The following is a 16,396-nucleotide window of genomic DNA, read 5'->3' as shown; positions in this document are numbered from 1 at the left end:
CTCCAGTTTTTGCTTATCTGCATTTCAGCAGTTAAAAAGCTGCATATAGTCTCATAATCATGAAAAATAAGTTTTATATGGTGGATATTGTAATTTTTAGGCATAGTTTGGAGGTACTGTATTTATATTTGAAAGTGTGATTTAACTTCCTTTTTGGTGGCATGAATTTAAGAAGAAACCAAATTATTTTATTCTACTCAGATTCAGTTCTGTCTCTCTAGGACAGAGATCCAGGAAAAAATGGCAAACACAATAATTTACTTTATTGAGGACTTTTTTAAACAAACATAGCAAATGCTAATTTGTTGGCTGATAGCTGGGATTGTATGGGATGACATGATGAAAGTGAAGGGCTGCTGGTATTATGATGAAAGTGAAAGGCTGCAGAAACTATCCCATGGCTGGGTCACTGGGAAATTTGGTGATCCAATGAGTCATCTTATGGGCCATGGAAAACAAAGGGTTAAACAGTCAGAATCAGAGATTCCTCTCAATCTGGCTGTACTCAGGAGGCTGCTCTATGACCTTCTTCATTGTTAGAGCAGGAGTATGTTCAACTAAAGCATTAGAACAGAGTTTAGCTTAAAGGGGTATTTACTGGCACTCTACAAAGCTATCTTCGCTGCTCTCATTTACTCTGCTTTGGCATTCTGTAGACAACAAATGGAGCTGCAGTTGAGTCTCAATCAAGACTGCAGGAGGTCCTAGTAGTCGGATATCCAAGATCAGAGAATTACCCCAAATCCACAAGATATAAAGGTAAGTGTCTATAGGGGTAAAACCACTTTAAAATTAGCAATTATTATTATTTTATTTGGCCAGGCTGTCTCCTTAAATAGTACGGTAATTGTCATTAGTAATAAAAAAAATTATTAGTACAGATTTATAGAGGGGTACAAAGGAACAATTTTTTTTTTAAATCAACTGGCTCCAGAAGGTTAAACAGATTTGTAAATTACTTCTATTTAAAAATCTTAATCCTTCCAGTACTTATCAGCTGCTGTATGCTCCAGAGCAAATTATTCTCTTTTTGAATTTCTTTTCAGTCTGACCAAAGTGCTTTCTGCTGACACCTCTGTCCATGTCAGGAACTGTCCAGAGCAGGAGAGGTTTGCTATGGGGATTTGCTCCTGCTCTGGACAGTTTCTGACATGGACAGAGGTGTCAGCAGAGAGTACTGTGGTCAGATCGAAAATAAATTCAAAAATAAAAGAACTTGCTCTGGAGCATACAGCAGTTGATGAGTACTGGAAGGATTAAGATTTTTAAAGTAATTTATAAATCTGTTTAAATTTCTGGAGACAGATGATTTAAAAAAAAATTAAAAATTTCCACTGGAGTACCCCTTTAACAGCTACATCGGAGCAGTATCTCTTACATTGGTGCCCGTGGCTAAACTTTGACGATTCCCCTCGCTTTTTACAATATGGTCTTGCTACTTTTTCTACTGGAACCTCTTGACTTGTAGCTCCTCTTCTATCCTGTGTGCACCCCCCCCCTTCTCCTCCTTTTATTCTGTCTGTCATCCCCTACTACCCATCCATGTTTTTCCTCTATATATCTGCTATAGTGGCAGATTTGCAGATTGCCGGTGGACCCATTGAAGTGCATGGTAGTAAAAATTACAGGGGATCTTCCACAGCAAGAAACCTGCTGTGAGTTATCACGTGTGAACGTACCCTGCCATTTGGATGCTGTAGTAGGGAGCTCCTTCTCTATCACCGAAATGTCCTACTACTATCTCCATCTGCAGGAATGTCAAAACAATTGTTTTTGTATTTTACTATGTTCCCCTTTTATACTTTATTTATCGAGGTAATGATGTCGGACATCTATAGTCTACTTACAACCTACAAACAGCAAATTTTTGCTGCAGATTTTCCTACCCATTGAAGTCAATGGGTAGGAAAATCAGCAGCAGAAAATATGCAGCAAAATACACTGCGAATGCTTTTTACATGTGACCCTACCTTTGGGGTACATTAGCATGTGCATATTTTGCTGCTTATTTTACTGCTGATTTTCCTAGCCACTGAAGTCAATGGGTAGCAAAATGCACACGTGTGAACATACCCTTACTTTATACTGTTTACTTCTGTATTAGCACTTGTACATTCCCAATAAACCTTGATTTGCTAATTTTTTAAAACATGCTTCGTCTCGCTTAGTCTCCGTAAATAAAGTCACGAGCAAGTTCCTTCTTAACCAAAGAAACCCAAGACCAGCAGCTTTTTCTATACTTATTGTTTACACATAGTCGTAGAAATGGAGGAAGGAGAAGGAAAATGTCCCAATCACAAAGATACTTACCAGTCCATAACGCACCACAACTCCTCCATATTATTCTGTAGTATGGTCCCAGTAAGTCCAATACGAATTTTGCACCTTAAAGCTTTCATTACCTCGGTCACTCTTGCCTTTGGATTTTTTAGTTTATGCACCTCATCTACAATAACAGCTGACCACTCTATACTGAAGAAAGGAAAGAACATATTGTCATATTGAAGTCTAATGCAAATCAATAGCTTTGTGACCTGTGTTATGTGCCTTGTTTACCATAACAGAGGTGTTACTTTTTAGTGTAATCATTCTTATACTCAGAGGCTAGCTTGGCAATGCTAAAATCATTATCCTCACCATCCCCGGGCAATATTTGTGCCCCCAGGGATGGTTAAGATATTAAGTTATAAAGTCCCCCGGTAAGTAGTTCCCTGGGAGGGGACTTAAACTTACCAGCTCCGTTCGCTGAAGCCGTGGCCCCACCCCGACAGCTTGAATGACAGCTCGTGTCACCACTCTGCTCGGTCTGCTTAGGGAGCAGAGCGGTGACGTGAGCTGTCATTCAAACCACCGGGGTGGGGCAACGGCCGCAGCGAACAGAGCTGGTGAGTGTAAGTCCCCGCCCAGGGGACTACTTGCCGGGCGGCACGGGGGGACTTTATAACTTAATATATTCACCATTCCTGGGGGCATAAACATCCCCAGGGGATAGTGAGGATAATGAATTTATAATATATAACACATTGCCAAATATACAGATGCTAAAATATGCTGATTGGTTCCCTTTAAAACTTTATTTTTATTTTTTTAATAAAAACTTGATCTAAACAATGAATAATTATCTGCCAATACATAGCCTCTAACAAAATAGTTTTTACAGCAGTGGAAACGGGAGCTGCTGAGCACACTCTTTACTTACTTTAACAAACCTATTTTACCTCCTTCAAGAGAAAGAAAACAAAGATCCATAAAGATTATGTTGCAAAACAGCCTCCCTCTATTGCTGGACCCTTAAAAAGGTTACATAGAAATACAGTACACAGATTTTAATACAGTGCTACCTGGGGTGTCTCTGCCCTTAAATCATATTTTCTTTGTTTTTACAAAACCAGCAGTGTGCCACCAAAGAAAGCAGCGTCTCTATAGGCATCAAGCTCTGTCTGAATCAGCTCTCCAGATTCTAGTACTGAAAAATGTGCAAACAGAACATTCTAGAATGGGTTAGATTTAATCACTCATTTTCCTGCACACCATCAATTCTTATATTCAAATAGTCCCCGGCAAAAGAGTTAAAGTACAAGGTCCAGGTCCAGTGCATTATCTGAATAAGTTCTACTCAACTTTGAATAACTGTACTGTACACATACAGCTTTACTGTAACCTCTATATACAGCTGTTTCTCTTGAGATTCTGGGTGGCAGTGGCAAAGAGCCCTAATGTAAAACATTTAATTAAGTGAGAAAAATTATAGGAAATCATTGGCTAGATAACCAAATACCTATAGTGTGGGAATTCTTAAGATAAAATGAAGGTCATTAGAAGGTAGGGTATTAAAAAAACAATATGTCTGAGGATTGTTGAGTGGGTATGCTTTGTTTTTTATTCTTTTTACAGTTTTTCATGTGAAGTGAGCAAAGCAAGCCATTCAGATGGTTTCAGCTTCCTGACCACCTTTGACTGCTAACATATTGCCAGACAGGCTTTGGGGCCCTTGTTGTCAACATAGGTGTGAATCCCAGAGGTGGGACCCACATCTTTTAGACATTTATGGCATATCCACAGGATGCAGATAGACATGCATATAGGAATACCCCTATAAGGCAACAGTTTGTTAGCTTGTACTTAAAGGAGTACTCCGGTGTGCACTTTTTTCCCCATTTATCCTGTCCGGGCTGCAAAATAAAAGAAAACCAAGATGTGCCAAGATGTGCTATGTATAAAACAGTGCATGTATAATATGCCAAGATGTGCTATGTATAAAACAGTGCAGTATATCATCATCACAAGCTAGGTAATATAACAGCAACTGTGCATTACAGAGCTAAACCCAGACTTTGGCACTGTGTTCCACTTACCTGTTTAGATCATCTAAACACAGACGAAGTGTCTCATAGGTAGTTAAAGCTATTTCATATTTTCCTTGTCTTAGTCGCACTAGTTCAAAATCTTTCCGGTTTCCATGTATGACTGTCAATTTAAAATATCCCCATGTCTCAAGCTCATCTTTCCAGTTGAAAAGCACCGATAAAGGCGAAACAATCAGAAATACCTGAAAAAGAATGAACACAACAATATTGCGTCATAAAAAGGTATTGGTGCACATGTTCCCTATTCTATAATACCTATTCTTATGGGAGACCGCAATATGCATTGTACACATTGCTGTCTCAGACATTGCCTTTCCTTGCAGAGAAGTTACTGCACCTGATTGGCCTATAGTAAGGCTCCTTTCATACTGACGTTGTGGCCCGTCGGAGAACATCCATGAGGCACTTTTTTGCGTGTGCCTTAACGGATGTTATTTTTAATAGGGCACAACGAGAAACAATGTGTCCCGACAGATCCCATTTACTATTATGGGGTCCCTCAGGTGTCGTTTCACAACGGGAGTAGCGGGAGGAAGAAAAAAATGTTGCATGATGCGTTTTTCCTCCAACTATCCTCCCAAGCTCTCTCGACAGACATCATGAAAGAAGCCTAACATGTATCCGTGTGCTTCACCTGTCTCTGGATGATCTCTAATATTCAATCCTATGCAGAAGATTCACATACTCGCATTCTCTCATGTTCTCGCACCAATTTTTTTAAATTGTTTTTTTTTATTAAAATGCAGAACCTGACATCAATAAACAAACAAAATTATACAACCTAGAAGATCTGCTAGAAGGTCCATTTAACCCCTTCAGGACCATGGGTTTTGTCATTTTTGCTCTTTTGTTTTTTCCTCCTCACCTTATAAAAATCATAGCACTTTCAATTTTCCACCTAAAGACCCAGATGAGGGCTTGTTTTTTGCACCACCAATTTTACTTTGTAATACCATCAATCATTTCACCACAAAATCTATGGCGAAACCAGAAAAAAATATATATTTGTGGGGCAAAATAAATAAATAAATAACTAAACACCATTTTGTACCTTTTGGGGGCTTCCGATTCTACGCAGTGCACTTTTCAGTAAAAATTACATTTTGATTCTGTAGGTCCATACGGTCACGAGGATACCTAATTTATATTTGTTTTATTTTATTTTACTACTTTAAAAAAAATGATAACTACATGCATCAAAATTAGTATCTTTAAAATTGTCATCTTCTGACCCAATAACTTTTTTCATTTTTCCGCATATGTATGAGGTCTCTTTTTTGCGCCGTGATCTGAAGTATTTATCGTTCACATTTTTGTTTTGATGGGTCTTTTTGATCGCTTTTTATAAATTGTTTGGGTACACAAAAGTGACCAAAAATGCGCAATTTTGTTATTGACCGTGCGGTTTAATTTATGTGATATTTTTATAGTTTGCACATATGTTTGTTTATTTTTGTTAACATACTTTTTTTTTTATTAAAAAGGGAAAAGGGGGGTGATTCAAACTTTTATAAGGGAGGAGGTTAATTCACGTTAAAAAACTAAAAAATAAATAAATAAAGTTAACACTATTTTATAGACCATGTTTGAAACAAATTTAACTAAGAAACTTACCTTATTGCAAAGTTCCATTAAAGAAGTAAAACGTGATAAACTATTACGGGACAAAAAAAGACTCTGAACTCGGTCAGATTTTTAATTGGAATAAAACCCGTACCCAACAGCAATCATGGAGTCATAATAAATCATCATTTGGAAAGAAAACAAGCTATAAAAGAAAAACCAAATCTACCGACTATCTAACGACGGAATCGGAATCGAGCCCCGATGAAGCAGAGTCACATATTAACAAAGGAGGTGCAAGTGCCCCTTTAGGAAACGGACAAGGAGGGGGGGGGCCGTCGTCGCCTACGAAAATGCAATCAAGAAACCGGTCAAAAAACGGACGGGAACATGGCGCGACCCCCCACACAAAATGTAATTACTAACCTAACAGAAGTGACTCTCACACCGGCATGTATATCTGCCCTGAATAAAGGCCTTAATTTTGGACTTACTGAGAACTTTATCTATACTGTGTTTGAGGAGGAGTTTTTCAAAGCAACGAGAAAGATCAATCTAAAAAAATATTTCACATCGATGCGCAACTTAAATCCTAAGAAATTTAAAAGCAAGAATGAAGTGTCTAGATTAGAGGGGGAGCAGCAGTGTAAAATTGGTCCACTAGGATTTAATATCACCCCAGGTTTTGACACACAAGACTATACAGCTGGAATTGTCCGGAGATTTGGAAATACATTTTCCTGAAGAGGTAGATAATTTGTTAGGGGATTCTTTTTCCCCATATTTTTCTGGAGGCAATCCATCTATGTTTTGACCCCCCCCCCCCCCCCCCCCCGCATTTCTCCGGGCACCCCACTAGACCTGTTCTGTAAGACAGTGTTGCGGGAGGTAAAATTGTTATTATATCCTCAAGCTATACCAAATTTGAGTCGTGAAGAGTGGGAGGCACTTACCTGGCTAGGTAGCAGGACCGATCTACAAATCTCTCGAGCAGACAAAGGCGGGGGGATTGTTCTTTGGGGCACTGATGTATACGACAGGGAATTAAACAGACAATTGATGGATGAAAAAGTTTATGCTAAAATTGCTTATGATCCCACCACCAAAACTATGGATGTAGTGAGGGATTTTCTGCGCAGATCGGTCCAGAATCGCATTATATCTGAATCCGCAGCAGAAAAACTTTTACCATCTAACCCTGCAAAACCTCATATTTACAAAGTTTTTCCCCCTCCGGGTCGGCCAATCGTGGCTGGAATAGGGGCTCCAACTGCCTACCTGTCCAGCTACGTTGACTGGCTGGTGTCTCCGGTCCTCAGTTCCATCCCCACTTTTCTAAAAGACTCAGGAGAACTTATCAAAGCTCTCCATGATTTTGAATGGAAAGAAAATTATCAGTTGGCTAGCATTGACGTGGAGAGCCTGTATACCCGTATTCCACACGGGGCGGGTATACAGACTTCCTACAACTTAGGAAAAAATCGCAAGGGTTTATTTCATTTGTAACAGAAGCGGTCACCATTATTCTTAATAATAATTTTTTCCAACATAAAGGGCAGTGGTTTAAACAGCTGTATGGAACTGCGATGGGGACACCAATCTCCTGTCTATCCGCAAACATCTTTCTAACTATGTTTGAACAGTATTACATGTTCTCTCCTCTTAATCCCTTCATTAGCCATATTAAATTAATGTTTCGTTATTTCGATGACATATTCCTGATATTGGATGAGTCTGAAGCCCACTTTCAGGAATTTGTCTCATATCTGAACGATATTAACAACATGAATATGACCTTCACCTCCGTGTTTGGGGGTTCATAGTTGGAATTTTTGGATGTGTTCATCCAAATTCAAAATAATCATATCATTACCTCAGGATTCAGAAAAAAATACCTCAAAAAACGCCCTCCTCCATTATCAATCGTCTCACCCTGTCGGACTGAAAAACAGCATTCCATATAGCCGAATAGCTCGTATTAAAAGGGTAAATAACGATCCCAACTTATGTGCCAAACAGTTAGAAGAACAAAGTGAAAGATTCCTAATGCGTGAATATCCTCTCCGTGTAGTCAATGAAGCAAAAAAACACATTCATTCAGTTTCTCGTGATTCTTTGTTGGATACACCACACAGACAAAAAAACAGAAAAGAAAAAAGGACTACGAGGTTTTGTTTCCCCTTTTCTAATACTCACATGAATAACACTATTTACAAAATAATTAATAAGTATTGGTATATATTACAAAGAGATCCAGATCTGAAAGAGTTCACAGTTGAAAAACCCATTATAACGTACAAACGCAATAAAACTATAGGTGATTTTCTAAAAAATAAAAAAATTCAACATTAGACAAAAAGAACATGGCTCAGCGACACCCGACCAATTGTAATGTTCCAATGCGGGAGCTGTTCTTTTTGCAATCTATGTAAAAAAGGCAAAAACATCAAACTAGGTGGCCACAGAATACAAATTAAACAGCCCATTACATGCCGCTCTAACTATGTTGTATATTGCCTTACCTGTCAATGTGGGAAATACTATACATGTCTTTGGTTGGCATTCCCGTTTGACATCAATGCCACAGCCAATGAGCGGTCTCGGAGGTGATGTTCCACACTCCAGAGTAGGGCTGGGCGGTATACTGGTTCATACCGGATACCGTTATTTTTTTGTCGCACGATATCAATTTTTGCCCATACCGGCATACCGGTCGGGCCCTTCCCCCCACCCCCGAATGAATTACTTGTGACGGAGCGGCGGGATGTGCAGGAGCGGGAGCCGCTGAGCTCATGTGCGGTGCACATCCCCGCTCCCCCTGCAGCTTCCGCTTGTTCTCAGTGATCAGAGCCAGGGGAAAGCAAAGAAACTTCATCCCCTGGCTCTGATGTTTCCCTCAGCCCCGAGCCTGTTCAGCCCCCCCTCTCCCCTTCCCACAGGCTATTTGTTTATCATACCAGTCCCCAGGTGCGGGCTCTGCAGGACCTCCTCCCCCTGCAAGCACTAAATGTGACATGCAGGCACAGGACATCTTATCTTCATCCCCCCGCTCTGTTCTTTGATCCCCAAGCAGGGACGGGGATCAGAAGCTCTGCCGCGCCAGTACATTCAGCGCTTGCAGGAGGAGAAGGCTCTGCTGATTCTTACATTCCCATCTCTGCTCGGGGATCAGAGAACAGAGCGGGGATGAAGATAAGATGCCCTGTGCCTGCCTGTCACAGGGGGGAGAAGGCTCTGCAGCGGCTGGGGACGGGGATTATAAACTGAAGCGGTGGACAATGTTTGTAAATAGCTGACAGTGCGCCCGTGGGGGGAATCACGATAGCGCTGCGGCTGACGGTTAACCCCTTCCCCCCTATAGGGGCCGTGCGCACGGTCCCCATAGCGGGGAAGGGGTTAACTGTCAGCCGCTGCATTTCTACACTGTTTCCCACGTGGTACCACGGTAATACCGTGATACCGCCATAACCTGAAAAAATACCATGATATAAGTTTTAGGTCATACCGCCCAGCACTATTCCAGAGTGCTGTGGCAGTCATCTGACATCTGCTGCTCATGTAACACTGGAGCGCTGACCACAGACAGGACAGGGAAATCAGAGCAGGAACAGAGGCAGAGGTAAGTTAAACAGTTTGTCCATTAAAAGATGGTCAATCCTTATTGAAATAGGCTGACAAAAACCTGGGCGCCACCACAAAATTACTAGTCGCCATGACGCCCGGGATTTGTAAAGCCCCGTGTTAACCCCCTTCATTGTTTACAAAATAAACACATTCGTTCATTTAAAGCTTTCTAGCTGTGACCCATAGTATATAAAGTTATGGTTAAATAAAGGATTCAAATCTGACATGCAGTTATTCGGCAGATACAAGCAAGGATTTGACCCATTATGATTCAATAGGGCCCCATTGATTCCACCAGAGGTAAGTGACATGTCACTTATCTCCATGGCATAGTTTGTGTGAACATACCCTAAAACTTTTTTTTTTCTTTGTTAATTTTAAATACTTTTTAACCTTACAGCACTGCAGTTCCATGGCAGCTATATGGCACCTGCTTCATTATAGTATACAGTATCTCAGTTGTATATCATTTTTGAGCAGGACAAAAAGGTATGTTTACTTCATTTGAAGAGTTGGAAAGAACATAAGTGGTCTAATGCATTTCATTATAAATATCTTGAGTGTCTAAAAGAATAAGCACTGACATGTTAGAGTAGTAAGCCACATTGGCACTGTGTATATATCTGTAAATGGACTGGTTGATAACGAGCTGAAAAAGATACAAGGACATTTCAAATATACTGAAAACTGTATATCCACCAAAGAATACACGTATAGTAGTAAGGCCCTCTTCACATTACTGTCATGCCTACCTTTATTACTGGAGACAGTTATGAGGCTCTGCTCTTATTTCCTTTTGAGCCAACATCAAAAGTAACTTCTGGAGGATCTCCAAACATATACCGTACCTCAAGCAGAAAGATTCAACAAATCCTATTCTATAGGTGCACTGTGGCATACAACTCCGGTTTTCGGCTGAACACATTCTCAAATTTCGTTTTTGGTCCAAAATTTCACTGCACCCCCTACTTGAAACCGATGTGTGAAACACTGGTCTCCGTAAAGTCCCCTTAGGGTACCTTCACACGAGCGGATTTACAGCGTATTTTACGCTGCGGATCCGCTGGTGAAGGCCCGCTCTATGCTGTCTTTACATGTGCCTGCTCGTAGCAGCAATACGCCGCAACAAGCAGACACACTGCAGCGATGTGCGTGGCATACTCGCACATCGTGGCCACTCTCCCTGCTCTGAGCTGAGTATACTGCGACTCGCACATCGCAGTGTGTCGACTCGTAGCGGCGCATTGCCGCTACGAGCAGGCACATGTAAAGACAGCATTGAGCGGGCCTTCACCAGCGGATCCGCAGAGAAATACGCTGCGAAAATCCGCTAGTGTGAACGTACCCTTAAAGTCTTTATTACATCAAGCATTATATCTGTAATAACGGCTTATTAATGTCTTTTTTTCTTATGCAATTGCAATATTTCTAATAAAATATATAAAAATAATAATATCATCTATTAGGTCTCAAATAACAAATGACCCGCATGAGTATCCACCAGACATATGATTAAATATTACTGCACATAATCTGTCACATATTATTAGTGTTACAGATCACTCACCATACAACTCTGAATTCTGGTTTTATAGTTAAAGATGTGATGTTTCTTGCAAAACTCAACCCAATAGGTCAACAAAAGAAAAAAGGATTTCCCCAGCTCCTCCAGGGCACATTTTTTAAATTGTATCACGTGTCTCAGGTCTAATAACTTTATCTGATCACCTTGTCATATGAAGGACAAATACACATTCATTTCCTCTTCAAGTGCAGCAACAATACAAGAGGTCAGCTCTGGGGAGATTAATTCATCAACGCCCAGCCCTCAAAATCCTTTCTGTGGCCAAGAAATTCCTCCAAAATATGCCCTTTACATGTTTTAGGAGTTAAGCTCAAGTCGAGACAAGGTTTATCTTGTATGTGCCGGTCCAAATCTGGGCTGTGAATGAGCAATCTGTTTTGTTTTTCCACTTCACACTGTGGAGGGCAAAGGGGTCATTTATGGGAAGTGGTCTACAAGGGGTTACCGAATGACAGCGAAAAAAAGACCTCAAGCTTTCAACAGTAATGAAAAACATGTCAAAAATCTATTTTCAGTAGTAAGATTATTTGCAGTTCCTACACAGGAGAGCTGAATTTGCTCTGAGCTGTGGGAATCAACATTTCTAAAATACTGGAGAAAAGTATACATCTTGGGCCAGATTTACTATTCAAAATGTACTGGAAAGTGTTTTAGACAGGTTTCTGTCTTAGGGAAGACAGAGGAGCCTGGCTCTTCTAAAAAATGGGGCTCATAAAAAAAGAGGGAGAACAGCATAAAATGCACCAGAAAATGTTGGCAGAAACTAAACTTACCTATAGGTGGCATAAAGTTAGACAACAGGGTCTGAATATGAATCAAATTTATCATATAGCAATAGCCACTGTGATAAATTAACCTTCACATAGCCTACATAATACAGCACATAAAGAAGTAAAAGATCTATATTGTATACATTTAGGCCGGGTTCACTCACGCTTTCAGTCTGGAGTTTCTGAGTGCAGTCAGCGACTGAAACAGTTGGCGCTAGGACCATGCAGACATTGCCATCCCCATATACGGAAAGGAATTCTGCTCAGAAATTTCTTAGTGTGAACTGAGTGGAGAAAAAAAAAAAATAGTTTGTTTCCTCCGCTTTACTCCTGTTAAAGGGAACCTGTCACTAAGTTTTACCCTATATAACCAGCGGAAACAAGTAAGAGAGGTAATGTGTGTCCTATCATGCCTGGATGGCTGTTGGTACATCTAAAAATGTGGGGAAATCAACATTTATAAATATCAAACCCAGTATTTAAATAAGGCTTACAAAGTCACAACCATAATCACGCCTATTCAGGCTCTATTATCGCCCATGTGACATTTAGGAAAGTTTCATTTTCCAAATTTTTAGCTGTACGAGCAGACATCCATGCATAGTAGAACACTTTATATTAACCTCTATTATGTGTCGCCACTTACCATACAATTTAAGTCAATGGGATCCATTGGGACTTTGCGATCCAAGCTGTTCAGTGTCCATTCAGTCCAGGGGGGTGGTTGGGGGGATGGATGGGAAGAGAGAGCTGAACAGACTTTAAACGGGTCGGAGCACAACGGCAGTGTGAACTTAGCCTTAACTTTATTTTATGAGACAGTACAATTATGGACAGCAGTTTACTTTACTTACTTGACAATAAAAAAACACTAAGTTTTGGTGTCACTGCAGGCAAGCTTGCTTTTTGCAAGAGGAGTTGACATTTTGACTACTACCATTATGGAGAACATGCAAATTATTGATCGCTTTTTATGGAAAAGCCTTTTTTTTTACGAATGAAGAAAAAAAATTTAAAACTTACAGCGTTACAGTGAATAAGCATTTCTATGAAGGCTTCTGGCAGGGCACAATAGATATACCAAGATGGCAGACCCAAGGTCTTAATTAGGTCCTTAAGTTGGCATAAAAACCTATCAGCACTCTGAGACTGCACTGGGCCATGGGTTGAAAGTGGGAAGATGTCTCTGTCTAACCATGAAGATGCTGCCGTACTGGGAGCGCTCAGAGTTATCTTAGCTTTTATCCAGCTAGGCAACGTTCCCATAATGATAGCTAGGCAAAGAAAAAAACATATATATAAAACCCACTTTAAGCTTTGTATTAAATATCCAAATGTACTTCTCAAACGCAGAAAACTAGAAGTGCTTTACTAAGGGATTACAATATAAATGGAAAGAAAATTATGAAGGAAGAAAGAAAACAATCTCAGCCTTCCCTTTAAATAGAACAGAGCCCCCAACTCACTAAAACGTAAGAGATAATCACACGAGTTAAGACAGTATGTATTCTAGTCCTCATTCAGGAAGGAACAGAATGGAAAACCATGACATTTTACAAATCTTTCATTCACACACCACAAAGCAAACTCAAAGGCACGAGCCCCCCCAGCCCCTCACAAATGGAAAGTGCTTGTACTGAACTCCCTTAAGCTTCCATACATTTTGAATAGAAGGGTGGCAAAGCATCATCTCCATTTCATGCACCTCAAATATTCCAGCAAAGCTTTAAGCACAAAATGAAGGCAAAACACATAACTATGCTTTCATACTGAGATTTCATCAAACAAAGCAAGGCTTTGGCAGACAAATTCAATCCTGTCCCGAACCTCCTGAATCCGTCACTGAATAACACCTATAATCTCTATGGTACATACTGTGTGTGTTGCAAATCACACAGGACAATAGCTGACATTTTTATCCCCTACAGACAAAACTTACAAAAAAAACATATTGTAAGACGACGTATTGACAACGTCTACATAAAATATTAAGACGCTAATTCCGTGGCTAAGACGTAAATGAAACCTGCTGAAATTCTAGGATTAGAGTAACGTTCTTCTCAAAACTTCTGAAAAACACACAAGAAGACAGTGCCATAGCAAATAGTGATATGTTCCAACTTGTGTATAGGGGGTCATCAGTTTGGAGGGGTTTATTTGCATCTATTACTGAAGGTTCTAACCAGCGCTCCAAGATCACAATTTGTAAGTGAAATACTATCGCACTTTTCTTATTACTCTCAAATTCCACAATGTCTACTTTTGTTTGGGAATTCCAGAAAGTTAGTTTTCTTTGTTGATTTTTTTATTGGTATCCCTTTGCTACACTTTTCATACTTTTTTTTTTTGCTTAACTGGGTCCTTTATTGGGCCACATGTCTGAAAGTGGATCAAAAATGCAGAATGCTGCACAATTTGGAACTAAAAATAAATATAATACATTGAAAAGGATACATATGTTGTGAGTAAACAGACCTTTATGCATCCTAATTAAAATGCATGTGCATTTCCCAACCTGAAAATATATCTTAGGGACACTCCAGCCAAAACCTATTTTGCCCACCGAGCATATACATAATGAGGGAAAATGGCTTCCCTGTTCCCCACTCTTACCAGGCACTTTATTTCCTAATAGGAAACCACTTCAGGGCCCTGCTGCTCCAAAGTGTGACCAACCGATTCCTTTTGGGATTTGTGTGTCAACTGGAGGTCACAAACTTAAATGGGCACTATCATTAAAAAAAAATTTGCTGGGGGGGGCATGGCGAGCCATGCTGGTGTGAGGACGTGTGCGCCTGAGCTCCGATCCTGCACCCCTGTGATCCCCGAGACCTCCGGGGGATTTTGATGGACACCACCCGTAAAAAGCACCGTAAAGGGGCCCAGTCCCGACCTGCAACTCCCCAGCGGGACCTTACCGACTACTTTACCCGCTCACAGCGGTGCCGAAGCTCCTTACTGCCGCCGGGCAAGATGGCGGATCACTCATCTCCTGCTGCGGACCTCGCTGAACGGCCGGCGGGCGGGTTGCATGCCTCCTCCTGCACTATGGCTCTCCGGGACCCAGCGCCTGTGCTCTCCTCATCACCTCCCGGACTCCAGCCACAAACCACCGCTGTCTCTGCTGCGCTGCATCCTTAGGCTGGCGCTTCTCAGTAGCAGCAGACGGAGCTCCGGGAGACGCGGTGTGCTGCGCCAGCTCGTGGTGCGGCGCGGTCCTTGGACACTCTGCTGCCTCCACACACCGGTCCCTTGCCACCTGCATCCAGCGGACCTCCGGCTCCCTTGGGAGATCAGGTGAGCCGGGGATCCCCCATAAATGGCGATGTAGCCATGCTCCAGGGACCTGGGCCCTCCGCTCCTGAAGCTGTGCCTGCATTTCCCCCCTCCACCACTCCTCTGCTGCAGGGGGTCTCCACTGGCCCCAACCATCCCCCTGTTCACTGCCCCTGGGGACTCTGGCTTCTCCTCCTTGGAGCTCCACAGTGGGCCCGCCATCTGCCAACCTGGATTGGCCCCCACTACCTGGACAGTGTCCCTCCCCGGTGATGACTATCTATGCTGTGCCGTCCCCTGGTTCAGCTCCTAAGCTGACCATGGCACCCCATCCCCACAGTGGTCATCTGGCTCCTCCTGGGATCCTCCTCCTCAATGCCCCTCATCTCCCCCTAAAGATGGGACAGCTGCCAACCTCTGCACCCTCGGGAGTTGGCTGCCCCAATGCCTGGGGACCCCCCCCCCACTGAGTTTGAGGGGCACACCACCTGTTTTCCGCACTTCTCCATACCCGTCCTCTCCTGCTTCTCCTGCGCTGGGGATGGCATCTGCTGTTGTTCCCGCTTCTGCTACTACACCCGATCGCCCGGTCACATTGGTGGATCTTCAGTCTTTAATATCTTTATTACCTACTAGAGAGGACTTCTCCTTCATGGCTAAACAAATGGTGCGGGAATGCAAACAGGAATTTGCTCAACTACGCTCTGAGGTGTCCACCTTATCATCTAGGGTGGACACGGTTGTCATTGCTCAGGACTCTTCCGCTGCCTCGCTTCAAGCTCTTCAGGAAACAGTGCATTGAAACATTGAAAACCGTAATAGACGCAACAATATCCGCGTTTGCGGTTTACCCGAAGCTGTTGGCCCTGAGGAACTGTATCCTGCTTTGTTGAAGATTTTCAATGACTTGTTGGATAGGCCAGCGGATAACCATTTTGAGCTGGATATGGTACACAGGGCTCTTCGCCCTCCTCATCCTGATGACAAACGCCCCAGGGATGTCATATGTCGAGTACACTTCTATGCTATTAAAGATGATATCTTGCGAGTGGCCTGCTCTCGGCGCCGAATTCTCTACAAGGACATCGGGGTACAGCTGTTCCCGGACTTGTCCCGCCATACTTTGTCTCAGCGTGCGGCCCTCAGACCGCTCCTTGAAGTCCTGCGTGAACGGGGTCTGAATTACCGCTGGGGGTTCTCGTTCGCTCTTA

At 42.0% G+C, this 16,396-nt stretch overlaps 1 protein-coding gene across 2 annotated transcripts in view; it reads right to left on the bottom strand.

The window, feature by feature from the left end:
• ERCC6L2 (ERCC excision repair 6 like 2) overlaps nucleotides 1–16,396 on the bottom strand; it is a 98,392-nt gene that overhangs the window by 66,463 nt on the left and 15,533 nt on the right. For both annotated transcript variants that reach the window (XM_056524878.1, XM_056524885.1), the window contains exons 4-5: nucleotides 4,356–4,549; nucleotides 2,311–2,472 (exon numbers count right to left, since the gene is read on the bottom strand). In XM_056524878.1, the coding sequence (XP_056380853.1) occupies nucleotides 2,311–2,472; nucleotides 4,356–4,549 (356 nt within the window). The remainder of the gene's footprint in view (nucleotides 1–2,310; nucleotides 2,473–4,355; nucleotides 4,550–16,396) is intronic.

Source organism: Hyla sarda, chromosome 1, assembly GCF_029499605.1.
Source record: "Hyla sarda isolate aHylSar1 chromosome 1, aHylSar1.hap1, whole genome shotgun sequence".
Classification (NCBI taxonomy): domain Eukaryota; kingdom Metazoa; phylum Chordata; class Amphibia; order Anura; family Hylidae; genus Hyla; species Hyla sarda.
Note: the sequence above shows the minus strand (reverse complement) of the source record. Positions and strands in the feature narration are given on the sequence as shown.